The 20,500-nt window shown below is 46.2% G+C and overlaps 1 protein-coding gene across 1 annotated transcript in view; it reads left to right on the forward strand.

The window, feature by feature from the left end:
- LOC119437245 (nose resistant to fluoxetine protein 6-like) overlaps positions 1-20,500 on the forward strand; it is a 76,706-nt gene that overhangs the window by 44,662 nt on the left and 11,544 nt on the right. The window contains exons 8-11 of the mRNA XM_037704286.2: positions 1,180-1,259; positions 10,639-10,761; positions 14,190-14,310; positions 16,066-16,252. Of these exons, the coding sequence (XP_037560214.1) occupies positions 1,180-1,259; positions 10,639-10,761; positions 14,190-14,310; positions 16,066-16,252 (511 nt within the window). The remainder of the gene's footprint in view (positions 1-1,179; positions 1,260-10,638; positions 10,762-14,189; positions 14,311-16,065; positions 16,253-20,500) is intronic.

Genomic DNA, 20,500 nt, shown 5'->3' on the forward strand with positions numbered 1-20,500 from the left:
CTTCCCGGTGATTCCACTAAATGAGAGGTGAGAATCGACCATCTAAATATCATGAAATTGCGCAAGTACGAGGTCACGGGATGAATGCCTGCTAAAATGTGACGTTCATTCTAGGCACCGTGGGAGTCGACGTTATGCGAACCATTTTTCAGGTAGCTTGCTACCCACACTCGTTCGACGTTCTGCAAAGCGTTGCCTATGGACCAGCCTGTTCGTATAAGGCGAGCGATTGTCATTCTGGCGAGAGTGTGCGTGTGACGACAGCAGCAAGACGATGACGACGGCAACGTCAGTATAGAATGACGGCAACGGCATGGCTGTTGATTTAGTTTTACTACAGCGAAGTTGGAGTCTGTTCCATTATAAGCTGGTCTGATCCCGAAAGGGGTACAATGTCACACAGCCTTTAAGTAGCACTAGCGGCTATGACGAAAGCACTGCGAAATCTGGACCGATCCAGACGGCGGGTGCAGACAATGTCTCAAGCACATGCTACCACTTGGAAAGAAGGGGAGGGGGAGGGAAAGAGGAGGAGGAGAGAAAGAGAGGCAGGGATGTTAACCACAAATGCGTCTGGTTGGCTACCCTACTCTGGGGGACGGGAAAGAAGGAATAGAAAGATGAGCTAAGCAAAGAATGGCAGGAACTGGCATGCCTTTATAGGCAACATTTTTATGCTATGTGACGGACGCGAAAGAAAGCAGTGAGGTGGTCTATTAATCGCGTGTTTCGTTCCGGCGTCTGTGGCCGAATGGAAACTGGCTCGCACACAGGTGACCTCTCTCATGCTTTTCGACGTGACGCGTGAGCCAGTCGTCAGATTCGTCTGAAAGCGCCATTCGGCGTTGGCACAAGAGAAGTATGCGTGCGTGGTACTTATTGTGAATAAATATAGTGCATATACATTAACTGCCTAGATCATCGAGCGGTTGTGCTAGAAGACTCAGGGTTCAATTCCACCGTCGGATACATTTTCTTTTTAGTTTTAATTGAAGAAGCCCGAAGCAAGAAGACACAGGAACCTACCTACCGTAAGGTACCTCGTATGAAGCAAGGAATGTTTCTCATAAAAATTTCCAAGTAAACGAACGATAGACGCAAATTAGGTAGGCCACACATGCTGGTTTTTTTCTGTCGTCCTTGTATCTTAATTATTTTTGCTTTCTAACATTTCCGCAGTGTATGGAGATCACCTGGTACTTCGCAGTGCTCATCCAGCTGTGCCTTGTCGGCAGCGTCGTCATATTTGTCCTGCAAAGGTGAGCCATCATACCAACCCTTTCGAGAGGCAGTCGTGGTAATGGATTTTGTAGGCGCTTCAACTGCTCTGACGTGGCAGTGGTTTACTACCCTCAATATGGAGAGCAAGAGAGAACCCGCAGCGGTTGCCCAGGGGCTTTGGCGTTGCGCTGCTAAGCGCAAGGGCGTGGGATCAAACCCCGGTCACGGCGGCCACATTTCGATAGGGGCGAAATGCAAGTTTAGCTTTGTACTGGGCACTGGGTGCACGGTATAGAACCCGAGGTGGTCAAAATTATTCCAGAGTCCCCCACTACAACATGCCTCATGATCATATCGTGGTACTGGCTCATCAAACACCAGAATTTCTTTTTTATTAGCAGAGAGAGAGACAAGGTTTGCGATAGGATAACGATTATATTCCAATCACGGTGCTCCACCCGCGTTATCAATTGGATGAGCCGGCCGTGATCGGTGTATGATAAGACTGACATATAATCTAGCGGAAGGAATCGCTTCATCATACCAGTCAAGGCTATTGTAAGACTCATTTCGATAACCCCAAAAGAGAGGTACAGAACTCCCCTGGCTCGCAGCGATCACGTGCGCTCCTTTCCAGCGCAGTTAGAAAGAGTGACTATTGCAGTCTGATAGAGGATTGCATGCTTTTCCTGCTCGGGCAAAGGTCGGACTCTTACTAGGACTCGGAAGGAGAGAGACAGGACTACCTAAACGATACGCTATATACACCGGGTGAGCCACATTTTTGGTGGCAAAGAAGCTTGGGTCTCCTTATCCCGCTTTATTGAAAAGCCACGTGCTTTTCCCAACACTAACCTTATAGCATATATATTGTAAGCTTGTTCGAAATATGCATGAATGAATTATTTAATTAATTAAGTAATTAATGAGTTGTGAACCGGCCGTGTTGGCGTAGTGGCTTAGATGTTGCGCTGCTAAGCCGCATGTCAATGGGGGCAAAATGTAAAAACGCCCTTGTATTGGGTGCATGTTAAAGAACCCCAGATGGTCAAAATTAACGCGGAGTGCCTCATCATCATATTGTGGCTTTGCATGTAAAACCACAGAATTAAATTTTTTTAATAGGTTGTGCTACCCATTCGTCCTAGAAATAGATGGCAGAAACGTTGAAGAATGCTCACGTCTGCGCAGGCGTTATCAATCAGCTGGGCTTAGTTATCTCTGAAGGAATGAAAATTTTATATGAATAGAAATTTTCAGTTTTGTCTTATCTCTAAAATGAGTAAGAGAGCAGACGTATAGAGGAGACGTGCAAGGAGGTTTGAGCGGTCTTTTAACCACGAAACTGTTGGGAAGGCAGCCCGCAAGCAAAGTGAATTCACTCTTTTTCATTGTAAGTTTCACTATTGGAATCCACGCACAAACATGTTGAGTGCGTTATGGGCGCGCGGCGTTGCGAAAGCGCGGCCCTGTTGAGTTGTCGGACGACTTCCTCGGGCCCTGCGTAGGCCCCGCGCTCATGCTACCGCGCTTTCCTTGGATAAAGGCCTCCAGCCAGTAGACCCTGATTGATGACCTGCCTGCTTCGTGGTTTAGGCTGTCCACTACGACGCCCAGGAGCCACCCATCTCTTATTTCCGCTCCTCCCCTTTCCATCTAGCTCTTCCGTCCTCGTTTGGGCCCACTTTTTTTTTTATTTCTTCTCACTGAGCTTGGTATCCCACGCGGCGCTCGCTTACGCAGTGGCAACTTGAGGAGTACGTTGCGACTGGGGTGGCAGAGTGACTGCAAGCACTGCAATTTAGGCGTCGTGTACACGCGTCGGTTCGTGAGCCGCAACGCGAATGTTTATCAGTCACTGCACGCGTGGGTGTGCTGTGGTTGCAGAAACTGCGCACTGCGCCTTCGGAGATTGCGTGCAGTACAATGGGTGATGCCAGTAGTGGTCGGCGTAAACGCAATAGCGAAAGCGCTTGAACGTCCACGATGCGCACTATCACGTCACGGTATCGGGTTTTCTTTCTTACACGGCCGGGAATTGTCTGGCATCGATGGTCACGTGGCGTAGGAACTTTCAACTAGTAGCATGCGGGGAACGCGCGATTTGTGGTCACGTCGCTTGTTATTCAAGGACATTGTTTTGTAGCCGAGAAAGAGCGAAGTGTCATCGCCTATGGTGCATCAAACAAGCCGGCGCTAACATGGTTGCGCCTGCAAGCCCAGCGATTACCACGCAGCCTGTGCCCACAGCGACGGCTTCACGTTTCGACATCCCATCTCGCAACTAAACAGTGTTCTACGTCCCGTTTTCGGCCTTGGGAAGATGCTACATAAGTATAGTAGACACCTTAGCCGCGTTTGAGCATTGACGTCATGGACGGGTCCTCGACAAATGCTGCAGTTGTCTGCTGAAATGTACAGTCAAGCACAAAAGTTTGCGGACCACGCGAGCGCGTGGCCAAGAGCCTCTTCGCGACACTTCCGCTACGTCACCAGCGATCGACAGCAGCGCTACGTTGAAGACGCATCCCTCCTTAAATCTATGGCCTGTCTATTTTCGCACTGTGCGCAAATATTTTCTACCTATCTCTTTCAACGTGACGCGCTCTTTGTTAGCCAGGGCTACTTGCTTATATTTTGAGAGCAGAATATCAGTACAAGTAATCAGACAGCGTATTCTTCGGCTGTTATCAGTTCTATTTTCGCGTAGCCACGCTGTTTTTTTTTTTTTTTCGTGAGTGCGTGAGTGAGCGGTGAGGCAGCCATGGGACACAGATGCTTAGTCAGTAGGCAGAATTTTTCCGTTCCTCCCCCATCGCTAAGTGACAGTAGCGGCCGGGATTTGATCGCCTGCGCCCAGGTTTTGCTGCGCAAAGCCCGAACCACCGCGCTGCTATAGCGGTAACATTTAGAAAAATAAGAAATAATCGGGTGCGATGACTCTTTTTATAACCCTTTGCGACACGGCGTCCTCGTTTGGGGACTCGAACTTCGGAGGCGTGTCCCACGCCACGTGTTTCTTCAAATAACCTAAAACTCAGTGTGCACATTCGTGTCCGCTTCCTGATGGGACAACTAGCGGTCAGTTAACTTCATTGTCCTGCGTATTGCTGCAGATGATCACTTTGCTGGAGACACTACCATGTTAGACAATCGTTCGACGTGCCGCGTTCCAAGACCAACGTCAAGAGTTTTTTTTTTCTCCGGTCGACACGAATACAACCGAAAAAGCAAGTGTGCATGCGTTTCGGGCCTAATAGTTGATTCTTTTTATGCAAGCATTGAAGCTGACGGATTTCAGAATAATTAGATAATGAGTTATACGCTAATTATTTTTTTTACTGAAACTCGCACAAAACAGCACATTGCTTCGTCTTCTTTCTTGGAATGTAATAGTGAGCGTCTTGAAATGATGCCATGCGCATTTGACGCATTTGCAGACAGTGCATCATAATTCGTGTCTGAAGGGGATGAATTTATTCACAAGACATTTACAGAAGTGTCATGAAACATAGGTCTCTCAATGATCTAGTAGGAAGTGAAATGTCCGCCGTTTTCTAGCACCTTATTGATGCGTGTGGGCATCGACTCGTACAAAGATTCAGTAATCTCCGGTCGACCGCGCAGGCTTTCCCATTCTTGTGCGATCGCTTGCCACAGCGTATCGGCCGTGCGGCCGCGGTTGGCTCGTGTGGACAGCCGTTTCTTCAACATGCCCCAGACATTTTCTATGGGATTCAAGTCGGCGCCACATGGAGGCCACTCAAGCTGGCAAACAGCATGTTCTTCTAGCAATGACTGGACGATACGTGCTTTATGGATCGGGCTGCGGTCGTGTTGAAAAAAATAGCAGCCGCCGCTGAAGGGACCGTCCAGCGCATACGGAACGAGGTGTCTAGTGATGACGTCGCAGTACCGTGACGCAGTGAAGGGCCCTTCCAGACGCACAAGGGGACCAAGGCCATCTTTGCTGATTGCTCCCCACACGCTCACGGAACACCGTCCACTGGATAGAACACTCTGTGTGTACTTAGGCAGATATCTGCAAGAAATAGCATACAATTGGGTGCCAGCGGCGCGTCTAAAAATGTTGGGATTCCTCTTGCGTATAAACTTTATAATGCTGTTATAGAGTTGCAATAGAAAACGTGCAAACATCATTAGATAGTACTGAAAGACCCACTGGCAGCTTTTAATTAGCTTCAGAGTAAGTAGTACTATGAAACAATCGTTAATGTTTTCAACATAATACCACTACAGAAAAATCTCGTAATGTCCAAAAGCTCATTTTACGTGAAACATGTTGTGATGCAGAATTAGCTTCGTGAATTAACTTCCAATACACTGTAAACACACCTGCAGTTTAGTGGACGCCAAACCCGCTTCCGTTGGTCCCAGCGCGTGGAAAAAGTTGACTCGTCGCTAAAGATGACATCGCCCCATTTCTCTGTTGTCCAATCTTTCATTGCTGTAGCGAACATGAGTCGTTCTTGTAGCTGGCTGTCTGAGAGGCAGGGCTTCTGTGCTGCTACGAAAGACTGCAGGCCAAGCTCACTCAGCCTTCTTCTTACAGTCTCAGACGATACCGTGAGCGAGAGCGCTTCTCGGATATCCTCTGCTCTTTGAAAAGGATCAGCCACGATGGCGGCCGTAATCAGGCGGTCCTCTTCCTCAGTCGTGGCCCTTGGACGCCCACTGCGCTCCATATCTGTGAATCTGTCATCGTCGCGGAAAGCTTGAATAATCCTATTCACGGCAGTCCGGCTCCTGTTGGTTCGGCGGCAGATTTCGCGCTGAGGTATTCCCTCTATAAATAAACGCACAATGTGCCTTCTTTCGTCAAGTGGAACACGCAGCGGCATCTTTCCAAATAGGCAATCACCACGTGGCCTGAAGCAAGTCTACTACGTTTTCAGCGACTGATGCGAAGATGCGCCTATGTGTGAAAGAAAATTTTCTATGCATCCGCTTTTTCTTTATTTTGATGACAGTGAAACACCTCCCTACCCTTTCTCTCAAGACGCAGAAGCAGCAACACTCATTGGACCAAGATGCTGCCAACCAAAGTGCGCCAGTAAACGTCGCGTAAAAAAATCGTCGCAGCGCTTCGTGAAACTTATCTACCCACTGGCACACCAGTCGACAAAGGTTGCAGTGATTGCTCCGATACTGCTATCAGTGGCGGTCTTATCGCAGACAGCGCTCTGCGTCAACACAACGAACTAACAATGTCATGCACGGGAATAAAAAATTAACAGGCAGGCGAGTACCAAGAGGGCTCATATCCGGGAGAGCGCCCCTGTCGCCGCTAGGTGGCGTACCGCTAGGTGGCGCGGATAGGCAGTCTGGCACGCGCTCGCGTGGTCCGCAAACTTTTGTGGTTGACTGTACGATACGTGAGTAGTGAGAGAAAACGAACGTATTGCTTACATTTGCCGTCACGTGTATATTGCTCACGTTTGGCGTCACGTGACAGTAGTACAGTTTCCCTGTAAGTGAGACGCGCCGGTATCAAGTCTCGCATGAGAAAGGCAATAACGAGTGCCACGGCTGCGAAATCGAAGGCGCCAGGGAATGCGATATGTGGGATTTCACAATCTAGGGCCCACCCGGGAATGGCTTCTTGCAGACGATTGCGTTTTGTAGGCTAGCGCTACTAACGAAGGTGATCAACATGGGCTACACGATTCATTTAATTCAATTTGTACGAGATTACTAACTACAGTCTGAAATGGAATACCTCAACATCCACGAGCATTAATTTTACAAATAGATTACTGCGGCCTGCATTTTTAAAACTACTAATGAGATGAGTACTGATAAAATAGAGCAAGTCATGTATCTAGACACCGCAATCACGAATCGCCGGAGCTGGGAGCCTCACGCTGACGATATCTGTCGGAACGTGGTAAAAAAGTATTTTTCTTCAAATGACGTAAGCTTACATCGCAATCAGAGAATTCTAAATCCCCAAGCAAGAATACGCAAAACTTATCTGGAGTACCCTATAAAAAACGCTTAACACTTCATAGATTCGAACGGGCACAAAATTTTCCGTAACGCTTATATCTTCTCGCGTTTCATATCACTCGAACATATATTTTCAATATGATCGACGCACAAACATAGCTGCAACGTAGAATGGAGTCCAAATTAAAAAAAAATGATCGGCACCACAAATGATATGTGATGTTCTCACCTGCACCTGCACATATAAAACCCTTCTGTAGGCACTGCGCAACCCCCCCCCCCCCCCCCTGAAATACCAAAATCTCTTCATGTACCAAGTTCTTATCTATGTCAATATGTTCGCTTTCGTTTCGTTTGCATTACATCTGCATAGGCCTTAATTTGGTCAGAAGAATGAATGTCTGAATGAAGACCTGGCGGCCAAACACAGGAATTTTCCACAGTTCAGTGATTAGTTCATTGTGAGCAAGTTTCGCGAAAATTATGAACTTTCGCGTCACTTAACCAGGCAACTTCGAACAAAAAGGTGCATTACGGTCGTCGCTCATAGAAACGCCGACTACAGCTGCGAATTCTTATAGATGTGCACAGACTGCGTGCGGATTAAAACTCTTATTAACACTGTCATTTTCTTTTTCGCAGCACCCGCACGCTGTACACTTTCGCCGCCGATAGCACGTAAACAAAAATTCTGACATTTTTTCGTCGATGCCAGATAGCCGCGTTCTCTTTGCTCTAGAATCAGGGAATCTCAAATTCAAAATACCACGCACGTAGAATTTGTGTTCACAGGATGCGGGATGACATGTTTAACTCCAGACAAACAGGAACCACGCACACATACAAGTTGTGCGTAGAATGTCCGTTTACAGGTGGGTTGCGCCTGAAAACTCTCCATGCGGGCGTCTCTCTGAAAAGCTATTTTGAAAGTATGCTTCTCCACATTAGGAGTCTACGTGCGGAGAAGCCCGCTTTGCCAAGTCCCTTCATTCTACAGGCGTTAGCTTATGAAAGGCTAATTCTGTGCAACTGACAAACGTTCCCAGATCGACACTAAGAGTCGTTACAAATAAGCAGATACATAAATAATTGAAGAAATGCACAAAACCCGAGGAAATACGACACTACCTATATACCAGGTCTTCAAAATTAAGCTTTACGGAATTTTTAAATATCGCCTATGGCAGGTGGTATCATTCTTAACGTTGAGCTGGGTTATTCAAAGAGGCGCACAATAGTAGCACGAGAAATCGAATCATATATTCAACTAATTAACAAAAATTCAGTAATTCACTTCTTGGCTGATTACTTTACGACACATAATGCAATTTACGAATTTCAGCCGGTGAGCTTGCTAGACGCATCCACTTGAAATGAATTTCCAGGATGACACCAGCTTCGAGATATTATTTGCCAAATTGTCGGACGAAATACATGGTCGTTTCATTTCGTTCCAAGTGGATACGCCTGACAAGCTCACCGGCTACAGTTCGTAAACTGCAATATGTGTCGTAAAGTAAGAAGTTAAGCTAAAAACTAAGAAGTTAATTAGTGAATTTTTGTTAATTATTTGAACATGTGGTTCGATTTCTCGTGATACTAATGTCCGCCTCTTCGAATAACCCAGCTCAACGATAATAATTATGCTACCTGCCACAGGTGATGTTTAAAATTCCGTAAAACTTAATTCTGAGCACCCGGTATACTGTGAGACGTCTACCGATGCGACTCATTTATTTTAGAGCAGCTGCCCGAGACAGAGCCGAAGCACCACACGAGCCAAAAAGATGAAGATGTGTGGCATGTACAAATGATGACGACGATATGCACAAGTAGCGCTCACACAATATGATGAGAGTCGTATGTACAGATGAAGACGACGATATGCACAAATAGCACTTTCAATATATATATATATATATATATATATATATATATATATATGCGTGTGTGTGTGTGTTTTAATGTAACACTTAACAAAGCCGGCACTCTCGATATTATAAAGACACTCAATTGATGTATTGCATTCTGCATTACTTACTGTGTATGCTTCTTAATTGAATAAACCGTCTTTGATGTTATCTGATTTCACATCACATGCTTGTATACGCCAAGAGCGTCTAATGTCTTTAAGCGTCGCGTGAGCCACGGCGGCTATGTGCAGAGAGCGAGAAAGAGATAAAAGGAAGGCGGGGATGTTAACCAGTCAAGAGTCCGGTTGGCTGCCCTACGCTGAGGGAAGGGAGAAATGGAAGAGAAAGAAGGGAGAGGGGGGGGGGGGTATAGAGACGTGCGCGGACAGCACTACAGAGTCAAAGGCGCTCGCACAAGCGAGAAGTTCTCAGAAAGCCCAGAAGTACCTTCACTGTCTGTTGAGCCGCTGATTGGTGGGGACGGTGTTCTAGTATTATCTGTTCGCTCAGAAGACGATCATCAAAGTGCAGTCGAGAACAACGTGCTCGAGTGTCGGCCCTATCCCTCGAATAGCATGTCATGGGGCAATAAACCCTGGAATTTCGAATGCACATATCCTGCCAGTTTCACACTCACAAGAGCTCGAAGTGAGTTATCAGAGCCTAAACGGAGGTCGCGTGAAACCAACACACACCCCTTCGGGAACAATTTTTTTTCCCGAGTCCACGTGAATGCATTCCCTGCCCTGACATACAATATATGATACATGTGAGGGAGATATTCAGTCGTGCATGGGGCCAGAATAAAAATACATGAATAAATAAATAAATAAATAAATAAATAAATAAATAAATAAATAAATAAATAAATAAATAAATAAATAAATAAATAAATAAATAAATAAATCGGGGTTACTTATGTGCCAAAATCACGATCTGATTATGAGACACGCCGTAGTAAAGGACATCGGAATAACTTTGACGACCTGGGGTTCTCTAACGTGCCCCCAATCTATGGTACACGACCGTCTCCGCATTTCGCCGCCTCCCCCCCCCCCCCCCCTCGGAATTCGGCGGTCAAGGCTGGGATCCAACAAGAGACCACAAGCTCAGCAGCACAATGCCATCGCCACTGAGCTACCGCGGTGGGTGGGGCTGTAACAACGAGGGAAATCTTACGATTGAGCATTTCTTTTGTGCGGCCCCCTATTAACGTCGCGACTTTTTCAAGCGCATGATACTACGTCACTTTTAACCCACCGTGGTGGCTCAGTGGCTATGACGTTCTCCCGCTGAGCGCGATGTCGCGGGTTCGAATCCGGACGGGGCGGCCGCATTTCTATGGGGGCGAAATGAAAAACCGCTCGTGTACTTCGATTTCGGTGCACGATACAGAACCCCAAGTGGAAAAAAATTAAACCGGAGCACTGCACTAGGGCGTCCCCCATAACTCACTGTGCAGCTTCGGAAACGTTAAATCGCACTTTCATTTTTTTTATTTTCACGTTATTTTCATTTCTTTCTCGCAACGCAGGCGCTTCTTCTTAGGTGTGGTGCTGAACGCCTCCCTGGTGGCTGTGGGCATCATCTCCATGGGCGTGCTGACAGCCACCTACAAGCTGCCACCCACCGTTCTCTTCGCGCAGGCTGACATCAAGTGAGTGCAGCAGCATCACAAGTTGATGTTGCCTACCCGCGAGACGCGGGTTTACGAGCAAGCGCAGGCCTGAGCTGAGCAGGGACCGTACTCAGGTCCAGCTGCAGCTAGGCGCATCAAGATGCATCAAAGCATCAGGCGCATCACAGCATGGCGCGATGTAAACGAGAGCTAACCGCTTTTGTGTTATCCCTTTACAAGTACGCGCTACATCGGGAGAGGTGCAGTCTATGGACGCGTAATTTGTGTTGGCGCATGGGAATGCAGGGCAGTGCTAGACTTCTTTCACCTTTTTCACTTTCCACGCATGTAAGAACAGAACTTCGATGCATGCTACGATAGTAGAAGACGCCTACGCTTGGCTGAAACACTAGAGGCCGTGTGGTCTTACAAGAGGACGTTTCGCTTAGTCTGGGTCATAAATGTGCCTAGATTTTTTCGAGTACAGAAAAAAACAAAGAACGTTGTAATGCAATAAAAAAAAGAAAAAAAAGTAAAGCAAAAAAATTTACAAGGATGCGAACCTCGGCCCTACAGATCCCAATCCCAGTATCTTACCACTACGCCACGCCGATCCGTGATAGGCCGTTGATATTTTGCCATGTCAACGCAAGGCCTCCGTTGGTCAACGCGTAGACACAGTTGTAGCTTTGCACAAGCGTCTCGCACAGACATGGTAGATGTTATATCGCCTTCAACTAAAACTTACGCCTCTATCAGAACAAAAAAGCCGTTGTCCGTATTGCATAGTATGCCTGGAAGTGCTGCAACACTGATTTGCTTTTGCGATTGGTATTTTAACAACGAAAAAAGTCTTAAACGAACCGCCGACCCGGAATGTTGTACGGGCCGTTACTGCCGATTTTGACAGCCGTTTCTTATTCTTCGCGCAAAGGTAATGCAACATTTCCATAGCTCGACAATGCTTTTCAATCGACACGTATGTTTAGGCGCTTATTTCCGTAAGAGAAGCGGTCGGTTAATGCGGCTGACAGCCTTCGGCGACAGCACATATAGGCATGTTTATAACACGGCATATCGGCGCTCATCGCTTGTTATGCTGACACTGTACACACGAAAGAATGGTCTGTTTAGAAACACCGATGGGAAAGGTGAACTACCGAGTGATTTATCCTCGTTAGAATTGTTGATTCCTCAGCCCAGACAGGCCGATAGAGTGTAGACGAAATCGGCGGGTACGTACGGTAGGCTTAACCTTTGGTTGAAGCGAACGATCTCGGTGTGGGTACCGGGCGAATGCGAAAATGTTTGCATTTGAGCTTCAGAACCTTTGAACTATTATTTTTAGTACAGCAGGGAAAGTGGAAGCGCACGAATCACCGCAGCTTTGTTGTCGGTGCGATAATATCAATCAGCGGCAGGCTTTCTGAGGTCCGTTCGAACGCGTCTGAACGGCTGCTCGGTTTCGTGTCGACTGTACAACACTGCGACAACTCGCAGTCATCGATTGCGTACAAACTACTAGAAAATGACGCGTTATCTGCGTTTGCGTAATTTCGTTCACGGATACAGCTATCCGCACAGTCAAAAGGCAAATGTACACAGCGAAAGTGATCTGAAGTGTCGCATATGCATGGGCTAGCATCGATCACGCACTTTTATTCCAAGCTGCAACACCGCCGACACGAAACAGACATTTATGATCCCAACTTACAGCGCTATATTTAGGACAGGAGTCTGTTTTTTGGACAGGAGATGCCCGTAAAATTGTATCAAGCATTTAATATTCAACAGCGCCTATATTCCGGCAGTGCGGCACAACCAAAACCAGCGCAGTCTCCAGTACGAGCCAGTGAACTCCCGCGCGTGTACAGCGCACACCAGTGCGCCCCAGCGTCATAGCAGTGAAACCAGCGTCTCGTCCAGTGTGACCCAGCACTTATCCAGCGATCTCACCAGTGTCGCAGTGACTCCCAGTGACTCCCAGCATGTAATTTTTAATACGTAACATTACCTCGCGAGGCAAATAAATGCAAAATAGGGCTATGCTTTACCACAAAGGTTATCGATGTGAGTAATGGTATTTACGGTAAGAGTGCCTACCCCTGACACTGGACGCGCCTTCAAGGAAAAATGCTGCTCAAGAATCCGGTGTCATATTCACAATGTTCTCAGGGAAGTCTGCCTCATGACCAGCAGGAGCGCTAGAAAATCTGGATCCGCCATGCAACAAGAAAGCCCATGAGACTGATGAGTCATCTGTTAAAGCTCAGAAATCGGATATGCAGGGGAAAAGTGACAAATACTGTGCATTCGATGACTATAAAATGCTTTGTAAGCTTGCTGACGCAGTTACGCAGTCAAGCACGCTGGCTTCCAAGGATATTGCCACACGAATTCCAAAGCGTGCCACATTATTCGCGGTGCATCCAATGGCGTCAAACGATGCAACGATGCCGAGTAGGGTACGGTCCTGAAGCTTAACTATTATAAACTAGTTTCCCGTTTAACACCCTTAAAATGGCAACGAAGCCAGGGTTACTCATCAAAAAGAAAATAAAAGACGTTAGCTAACAGAATATGAAGTTGCTGAAATATATGATTGAAAGGGCAGTAGAAACAGCTCCAGCTAAGATCTTAGTGCGCGCGCTCGGCCCAGTTAACTCAAGCATTGATGTTTCGAGAATGAACGTCTTTCTCGTCACCTTATGGTTACGGACGGCTTAGGCAAAACATTCGCACTGCATTTTTTTCCAATTATTTCCGCTTCTTGGCAGCTCCCGTTGCAATGCCAATATCAAAAATTCTATGATGCAGACGATAACGACGCGTGTGTAACATGGCCAGTCCGAGGATGAGTAGAGAAAATGATACTGACGCTATGAGGAATGAAAGGAGTGTCACATACTGTTCCTAATGAGCTTATTCTTGAAGTTCAGATTGAATAACAAGAATCAACTGCGTTTATTATTATGACTTCCTTGCACAATATATTTTCAAAGGTTGGGGAGCGATTTCAATAGCAGTGTTGGCATTCTCATGGTTTCATAGGCAAACAAACGGCCTTGCTGTAGGTTGCAGTCCCCTTGCTTTGCGTAACCAAACAGCAAGTTAGAGTGCTTGCTGCTTTCTGAAGTACTGAAGTCATCAGGTGTGTTTTTTGTTGCGGATAAAAGCCACTTGCATCACATGGCTTGCCTGTGCTCCGTAATTACTCCTGCGGATCCAAATCGTCGTTTTTTTTCCGTACAGCAAGCAATGTCCCTACTGTATAGCTTGTAGTCAATAGAATAAATCAATCAATCAATCAATCAATCAATCAATTTTTATATATTTAGCATAGGACACGTCATAGTCAGCCTTTCACCATCAGATGTCAATTCCGACGAGGCACCGTTAACGACAATTCTGCGCTTCTCCATGTAGAAGAGTGTCGCATCTTTTCCCATTTTCTTCCTAACCGACAGCTCGCGGCTCATGATGGAAGACATCATGTACCAAAAGCCCTGGGCTCACTTAGGCCCCTTCTGCATTGGCATCGGCCTCGCCTGTATCGTCACACGAAAGCCCGTTGTCACGCTCAACCCGGTAAGACATCTTCCGTTTCTCCGATGTCTAGCGCGTATGAGGATATTTTGATTGCTACCCCTGCACCAAAGCGGCGTACCTTTCATAATCCTCGTTATGCCTTCATTCTCTCATTGTCGTCATAGCCACTTAGTTATGCGAGCTAACGGAAACTTACGTGCCGTTAGCGTCAGCACGTAGCTCTGAATGCGCTGATGCAATGACACTGTCAATTCCTTTACTCACGTGCCTGCCACCACTGCATGTCTTTTTGTTCATAGTCCTCAAGTACAAAGGAGCGACAGCCTTACGCTAAACGAAAGGACTTTCTTTCTCAAGTGCCGCGTTCGATGCGTAACACACGCACATGCAATTTTCTCACCTTGCCTGTTATGTTCACTCTCTTTAGGTGATTTGCTCCTGAGTAGCCAAGGAGATTCCCCGGAGTGTCTTCGCTCTGTTAAATGCTATCGTAGTTTCTGCTGTATCACAGCTTTTGTGATGAAGTGTTGCTCGCATGTTCACGCCGAAGTCTACATGTGAACCAGAAGATATTGCTGACCAATTTGTAAGTATCAGAACAAGTACATCAGACGCCACAGCCATGTTTCGATGCTTTGCGTGTGCGTGTGTGTCTAAGTAAGTTTGCTACACCGGTGCCCGATTTGGTTTCACCTCATCATAGGTAAAATTGTGCCCCGCAAATAACATTGCTCGATTTGCAGCTAGGTGTTAGGAAATGTTGAACATTGCCTTTCAATAAAAAATGTGGAATGAGTCGTCAAAGTAAGCGGCATACCCTAGTGAATGAGTAAATTCTACCGACCTTACTACAGAGTTTAAAGTGGTCAGTTGTGACTTTATTGTTCGTTTTCGAGCTTTCATGTCTTTTTTTCTGGATATTTCTTCCACAAAGAGATATAAAAACAAGTGCAACAACACGTGCAGACATAAGTTCATCGTTGTAGGCCAACACGTGTCGCTAGTAATAATCAGACAGATACTTGCCTTGAGGCAACTTTCAAGACCTCGTCCTCTTAGCAGAGAGCAGCGACCAATTAGACGTAAAGGGAACAGTATATGCAAGCTTTTTTTTTTTTTTCAAAGAGTGCACTCTGGTGCTTTCTTGTTACATTCCGACTGAAAGGAGCTTCGTACTTCCCATCGCCAAGCCCGTGAAGCGCACTCTAAACTAAGGGTTTCGTCCTGCAGTCACGGGTATAGCGAGCGAAATTGTACATAGCGTTTCACCGATGCGCATTAATATGCGCTTTCCTTTGCAGAGTTAGAAGCTGGATGTGCTTGTGCACGCGTGGCGGAAATGCACGGCAACGTACCGTATAGGGGGACCGTGCTATGTCCCATTAAGTTTAGTGGTCATGGTCACCGCTTGCGCTGATCGACCATACCGCTTGTTGCGTGCCCTAAGCTAGCGCTCGGACAAAAACCAAAGCCCCTGACTTTGCCAGTCCACCGTTGTTATGTCAGTATTCAATGAGAGGGCATCAAGAAGGGGGCTGCCTAGAATATAATTACGTTAGAACACGCGCCAGGCAGCCTAAATTCATTTTCACAATTAGGAGGGAAAGTGTGGAAAAGTTGTGCATATTCAGTCCGCTTATCAGGGCGCTTTGGTAGCCCCCTCAAACTTTCGTAGCAGTATACACGGGCTTGGTGAGTCGGATATATTGGTTTTCGAGCCTGCCCGCGATCGTCGAGTTTTTATTTTTATGCCTGATTAAGAGCGCGACCCGCAACGTCCTCTTGCCGTCGCAGATCCTGCGCGCATTGGGTTGGGTCTGCTCGTTCCTCTGTGCCGTGGCGGTGGTGTTCGGCGCGTACCGATGGAACTGCGGCGACGGCGTGGACACCGCGCAGGCCGCGCTCTACGCAGCCGTGCACCGATCCGTGTGGGCCTTCTCCGTGGCGTGGGTCGCCTTCGCCTGCATCACCGGAAAAGCATGTGAGCACGGAGTCCACGCCTCCCATCTCTTCTTTTCACTGCACGCGGAAAATCCAAACTAGTGCGCACATGCACCCTTGAGCGGATTGAGTTTCTTACAAAAATTACTAGAGCAAAATAGGGCGCTAGTATCCAAGTGAGCCGCAAGTACAGCGGTTCTTATTGTTCTTTATTAGCAGTGAAATATGGCGCGTACGGCCAAAGAAAGTCAGCCGGCATGGGAATGATAGTTAGTGCATGGATTCGCCCTTCTGGCTTCAAACGACTTTGTGGCTTTGCATTTTGCCCTTCTTCAAACCGATATTGCGTTATAAGTGAAACAAATATAAGTAAGGACTATTCAAGTGGTGAAGATTTATTGGCTTCGCGCGTTTAGAAAAAATACGATTGCTCGAACATTCTGAACAAATAAAGTGTAATAAAGGACGCGACGCAAACGTCTGAAGCCGCTAGCACGAAGATTACACAAATCTAATCACTGTATACTCAACGTTCCCATGGAATAGCTGAACCATCACGGCACCAAAGTTCCGCCTAGTAATTACAGTGGGAAACTCTACGATTAAGCAGGAACCACACGTGCGCCGACATACTCGAGCGCTTTTACCGCGTTCGCCATCAGCTCAACAAGACGCGAAGAGACGCCGCATTAGCCCAGGAAGCCGAATGCTCCGGTTGGTCTCGATGTGCTATGACTCTATATGAGGCATTTGAATTCGTTTCATTTGCTGTCGCGCTCCGACTAACACGCGCCAATCCGACGGGCGCATAAGCACGCAGACGTGCCGGTGCATGTTTACCATTTCAAGCTGGATTCACACGACAGGAGGGATCATTGACTGAGTCTGCGGTAGAGCATGAGCGAGACTCAGTGTCGCCGAGACCGCGTCGTGCATTAGGACGCTGCGGACTATCTGCCAGCGGCGCGATTCGTTGCAACTAGGATAGGTCACGCTCACACTCGTACTGATTCAGCAACCCATCCCGTCGTGTCAATACAGCTTTGAGGGCTAAAACCACTTTCGCGAACTATTTACGCGTCTATTGCGTATTCCGAATGTGCCGCGCGGAAGGAGAATTAAGCGCGCAGACTTGCACTAATGTGAGGTCGCGGATCCTCAAACTTCGCGAGTTATAGCTTGTCCGTAAACTTGTCACCCTTTATGTATCACCGGGTTACCAGAGCCGTACACGACAGTAACAAAACTGATAGCGACATCTTGTGACACTTTGTCCAACTGCGATGCTGTTGAAAAAAAAAACAATGTTTTTTTTTTTTTTTGCCGTTACGTGAGTGTTCTTGTCGAAGGAAAATCATAAAAGGACTGTGCGTTAAGGCAATGTCGCTACAAACGCTTTACAGCAGGAGTTAAGTAGAACATTATAGGACAATGCAGTATTACCTTTGTGTACTTTCTTGTTAAACTCTGCGTCACAAGATTGTCGCCTCCAGCATTGCTGCTGCCATACACGTTTTCGGTAACCCCTTATTCCGTAAACAGTTATACCCATTTACGCACTAGCTAAAACTCTCTTTCGCCTGGAGCCATACAGCGCATACGCTCAGTAGCACCTGAAAATTCTGGAAAGCACTTGCCTACACAGTTGTAACTAACCCCAGCATGGAACACGTTTTCCTTTCTTTTTTTTTTCAATTGCGAAGCGCCAATGTGACTGCACCTGTGAATAGTGGCCGCAGAGTCTAAGCAAGACCTGCAAGTCTAAGGGCACTCGCTGCGAGGGTTGCATTCAAGCCCGGAGTCACGCAATAACGTCTGAGGCTATAGAATGAAACAACTCTGTCGCATGACAAACTGAGAATGCACGATGAGAAGCTCGCGCACATAGTTCAACGTTTGGGAGTGCTTTTCAAGGGCGTGTGAAAGTGAGCACTCCAAGATGTCTTCAATAAATTTTACACTTGCGAAGAGAGGTGATTTTTCCATCTGATAATTGCATCTATAGCGGTTCATATAGTTTCTTTTCTTTCTTTCCTTTTTTGCTACATAACATAGAGAAATGGAGTAGCCAAGGTACTCTACCTCAATCTCTCCACAACAATAAATTTTATGGAACAGAACATAAGTTGTCGTGAAAAACATTCCCTAAGATTTGGGCAAAGTATTTTCGCGGTCACCGTCCTGTACCAGAACGAAGCAAATTTTGTGCCAATTGTTTAAGGTATAGTTGCTCGAAAGTGTTACGCATGTGGTTCCTGTAGCTTGCACACCAGCAACCGCGAAGCGTTAAATACAACAGCTTGTTTCCTACTTATTTAGAATATTTGATCAAGCTGATTGGCAGCAATCCACCCACCCCACCTTCAATTGAGAATGAAAACGTATACAGATTAGGCAGCTTTATGTATGGTTCCGTCGTTTATATCTTTGTCGGAAAGTGTAGGTTTGTTGTTTTGTTTTGTTTAAGGCGGGGCAGATTTTTAAAAATATCTCACGAAGCATATAACTTGATTCGGCTTGTTCAGTTGATTACTTATAGAGCCGGGTATTACCTGAACAAGAAATAGCAATGGTCAGGTGTAAAATCAAAATATTCTCTAATATTAACTGTTTAATTAATCATTCACTTTAGGGCACAAGATACAATTGCGTAATTGAAAGCGAACAGTAAACAAGTCATTTCTTCTTAGCGGAAATTTCAAGAGTAGCACTATTCTCCATATATTTGTCCTTAATCTGCGCTAGAATATAGATTTGCGTTCCAGCTAAGTTTCCCGAACGCTTCTCTCTAGCTGTTCAGGAGCACTTCACTAGAACGGCAATGCACTATTTAGCTGATTTTGGGGACGAATGTCTCGAAAGTGGTGCAAGTTTATGATTTATTCTGAGATGTGGCTTCAATAGTACTCGTCCTAAATTTCGCAATTGCAACGAGTCATAAAGTAAATCATCAAAACGCTATTTCGCGAATCTTTTTAGTTAGCTGTCTGAACTTTGCGGTTTCAAATGCGGTACATTGTTATATGTAACATAATATTAAAAATATGTTTGAGCTAGAAAAAAAAAGAAACGTGTGATATATAGTCCAGCTTCTATGGACGCGCGCTGTTAAGTTGTTATCAAGCGTCATCAGCACATTTTTTGCAGGCATCAGACACTGCCCAGCTGATGGTATAGTGAGAAAATAGGCTGCAGAAAATCCGGATAGCCGAATTACTAAGACATTAACGAGAGGTTAATTGCAATCTACGGTCACTGACTTGTCTGTGTAATAATTAACGTTCACATCCAGCTGCATGGGGTGTCAGTCTTCGTATACGTAAAGACGCACACGATAAGTTAATGTTCAGTACAATCGTAATCTGTTTAAAAAGAGACAGACTCCGCACACATTTGGGGATCGGTGACAATCGAAGCTTTCTTTGACGTTTCCGTAAATGTTAAAGTGTCTCGATTTCATTCAAGATGTGAACTTCGCACCCTCTTTTGATCTCTTCCTTCTCCATACACGGCTGCTTCTGTTACTGCCTCACTTCTCTGTAGCCAACTTCTTCAGCCTTGTGTTGTCGACTCCTTCTTCTTCTTCGCTTCTTTGTAGCTCAGCTGTCCTCGCTCGTTGCATGCTGGTCCCATTTGGTTCTCTTCACTTCTTTTTCTATACTCGGCTGTTTCTGTTGCCGATTACTTCACTTCTCTGTAGCTGGTTTCCTCAATTTGTCTTGTCCACTGCTGCATGCGTTGCCTCTCGTTCTGCTTGTCTATCCAAGCCAATACCCACTGACACATACACATTCCTAGGGGTTGGCCGCATTTCGGCACATACCTTGTGGCACATGCCCACTTGCACATGCCCTGTTGCACTTACCAAGTGACTCGAGTTAATGTCTAGTCGACAAGCCAGCAGTAACCAGCACCCGCAAAAAAAAAATAAGTCCCAGGTTGAATCTATGTCCGATAATCTTTAAGAGTGCAAACTATAGAGGCACTTCAAGGGTTGTGACCATAACCAGTTATCTTTGACGCAAAGTGATCTTTATTTAAGAAAAGGATGTGTTAGCTTCACGGCGCATTAACTACGTCTTCACGGAGAAGCACTCAAAGATTTAAAAATAATCCACTAAAGATTAGACGACTGACGGACTCTAGAAATGCGTACTTTTCCTCATCCTTGTCATCAGAAGAAAAATGCTGTTTCAAATATGTAGAGAACACTACGATTCGTCGACATAGCCGAAGCTCCTGGACCAGAAACGAAGTTTGAAACTGTAAAACGAGGCTTTAGATGCTG

This window comes from Dermacentor silvarum, chromosome 1 (assembly GCF_013339745.2).
Source record: "Dermacentor silvarum isolate Dsil-2018 chromosome 1, BIME_Dsil_1.4, whole genome shotgun sequence".
Taxonomy (NCBI): Eukaryota; Metazoa; Arthropoda; class Arachnida; order Ixodida; family Ixodidae; genus Dermacentor; species Dermacentor silvarum.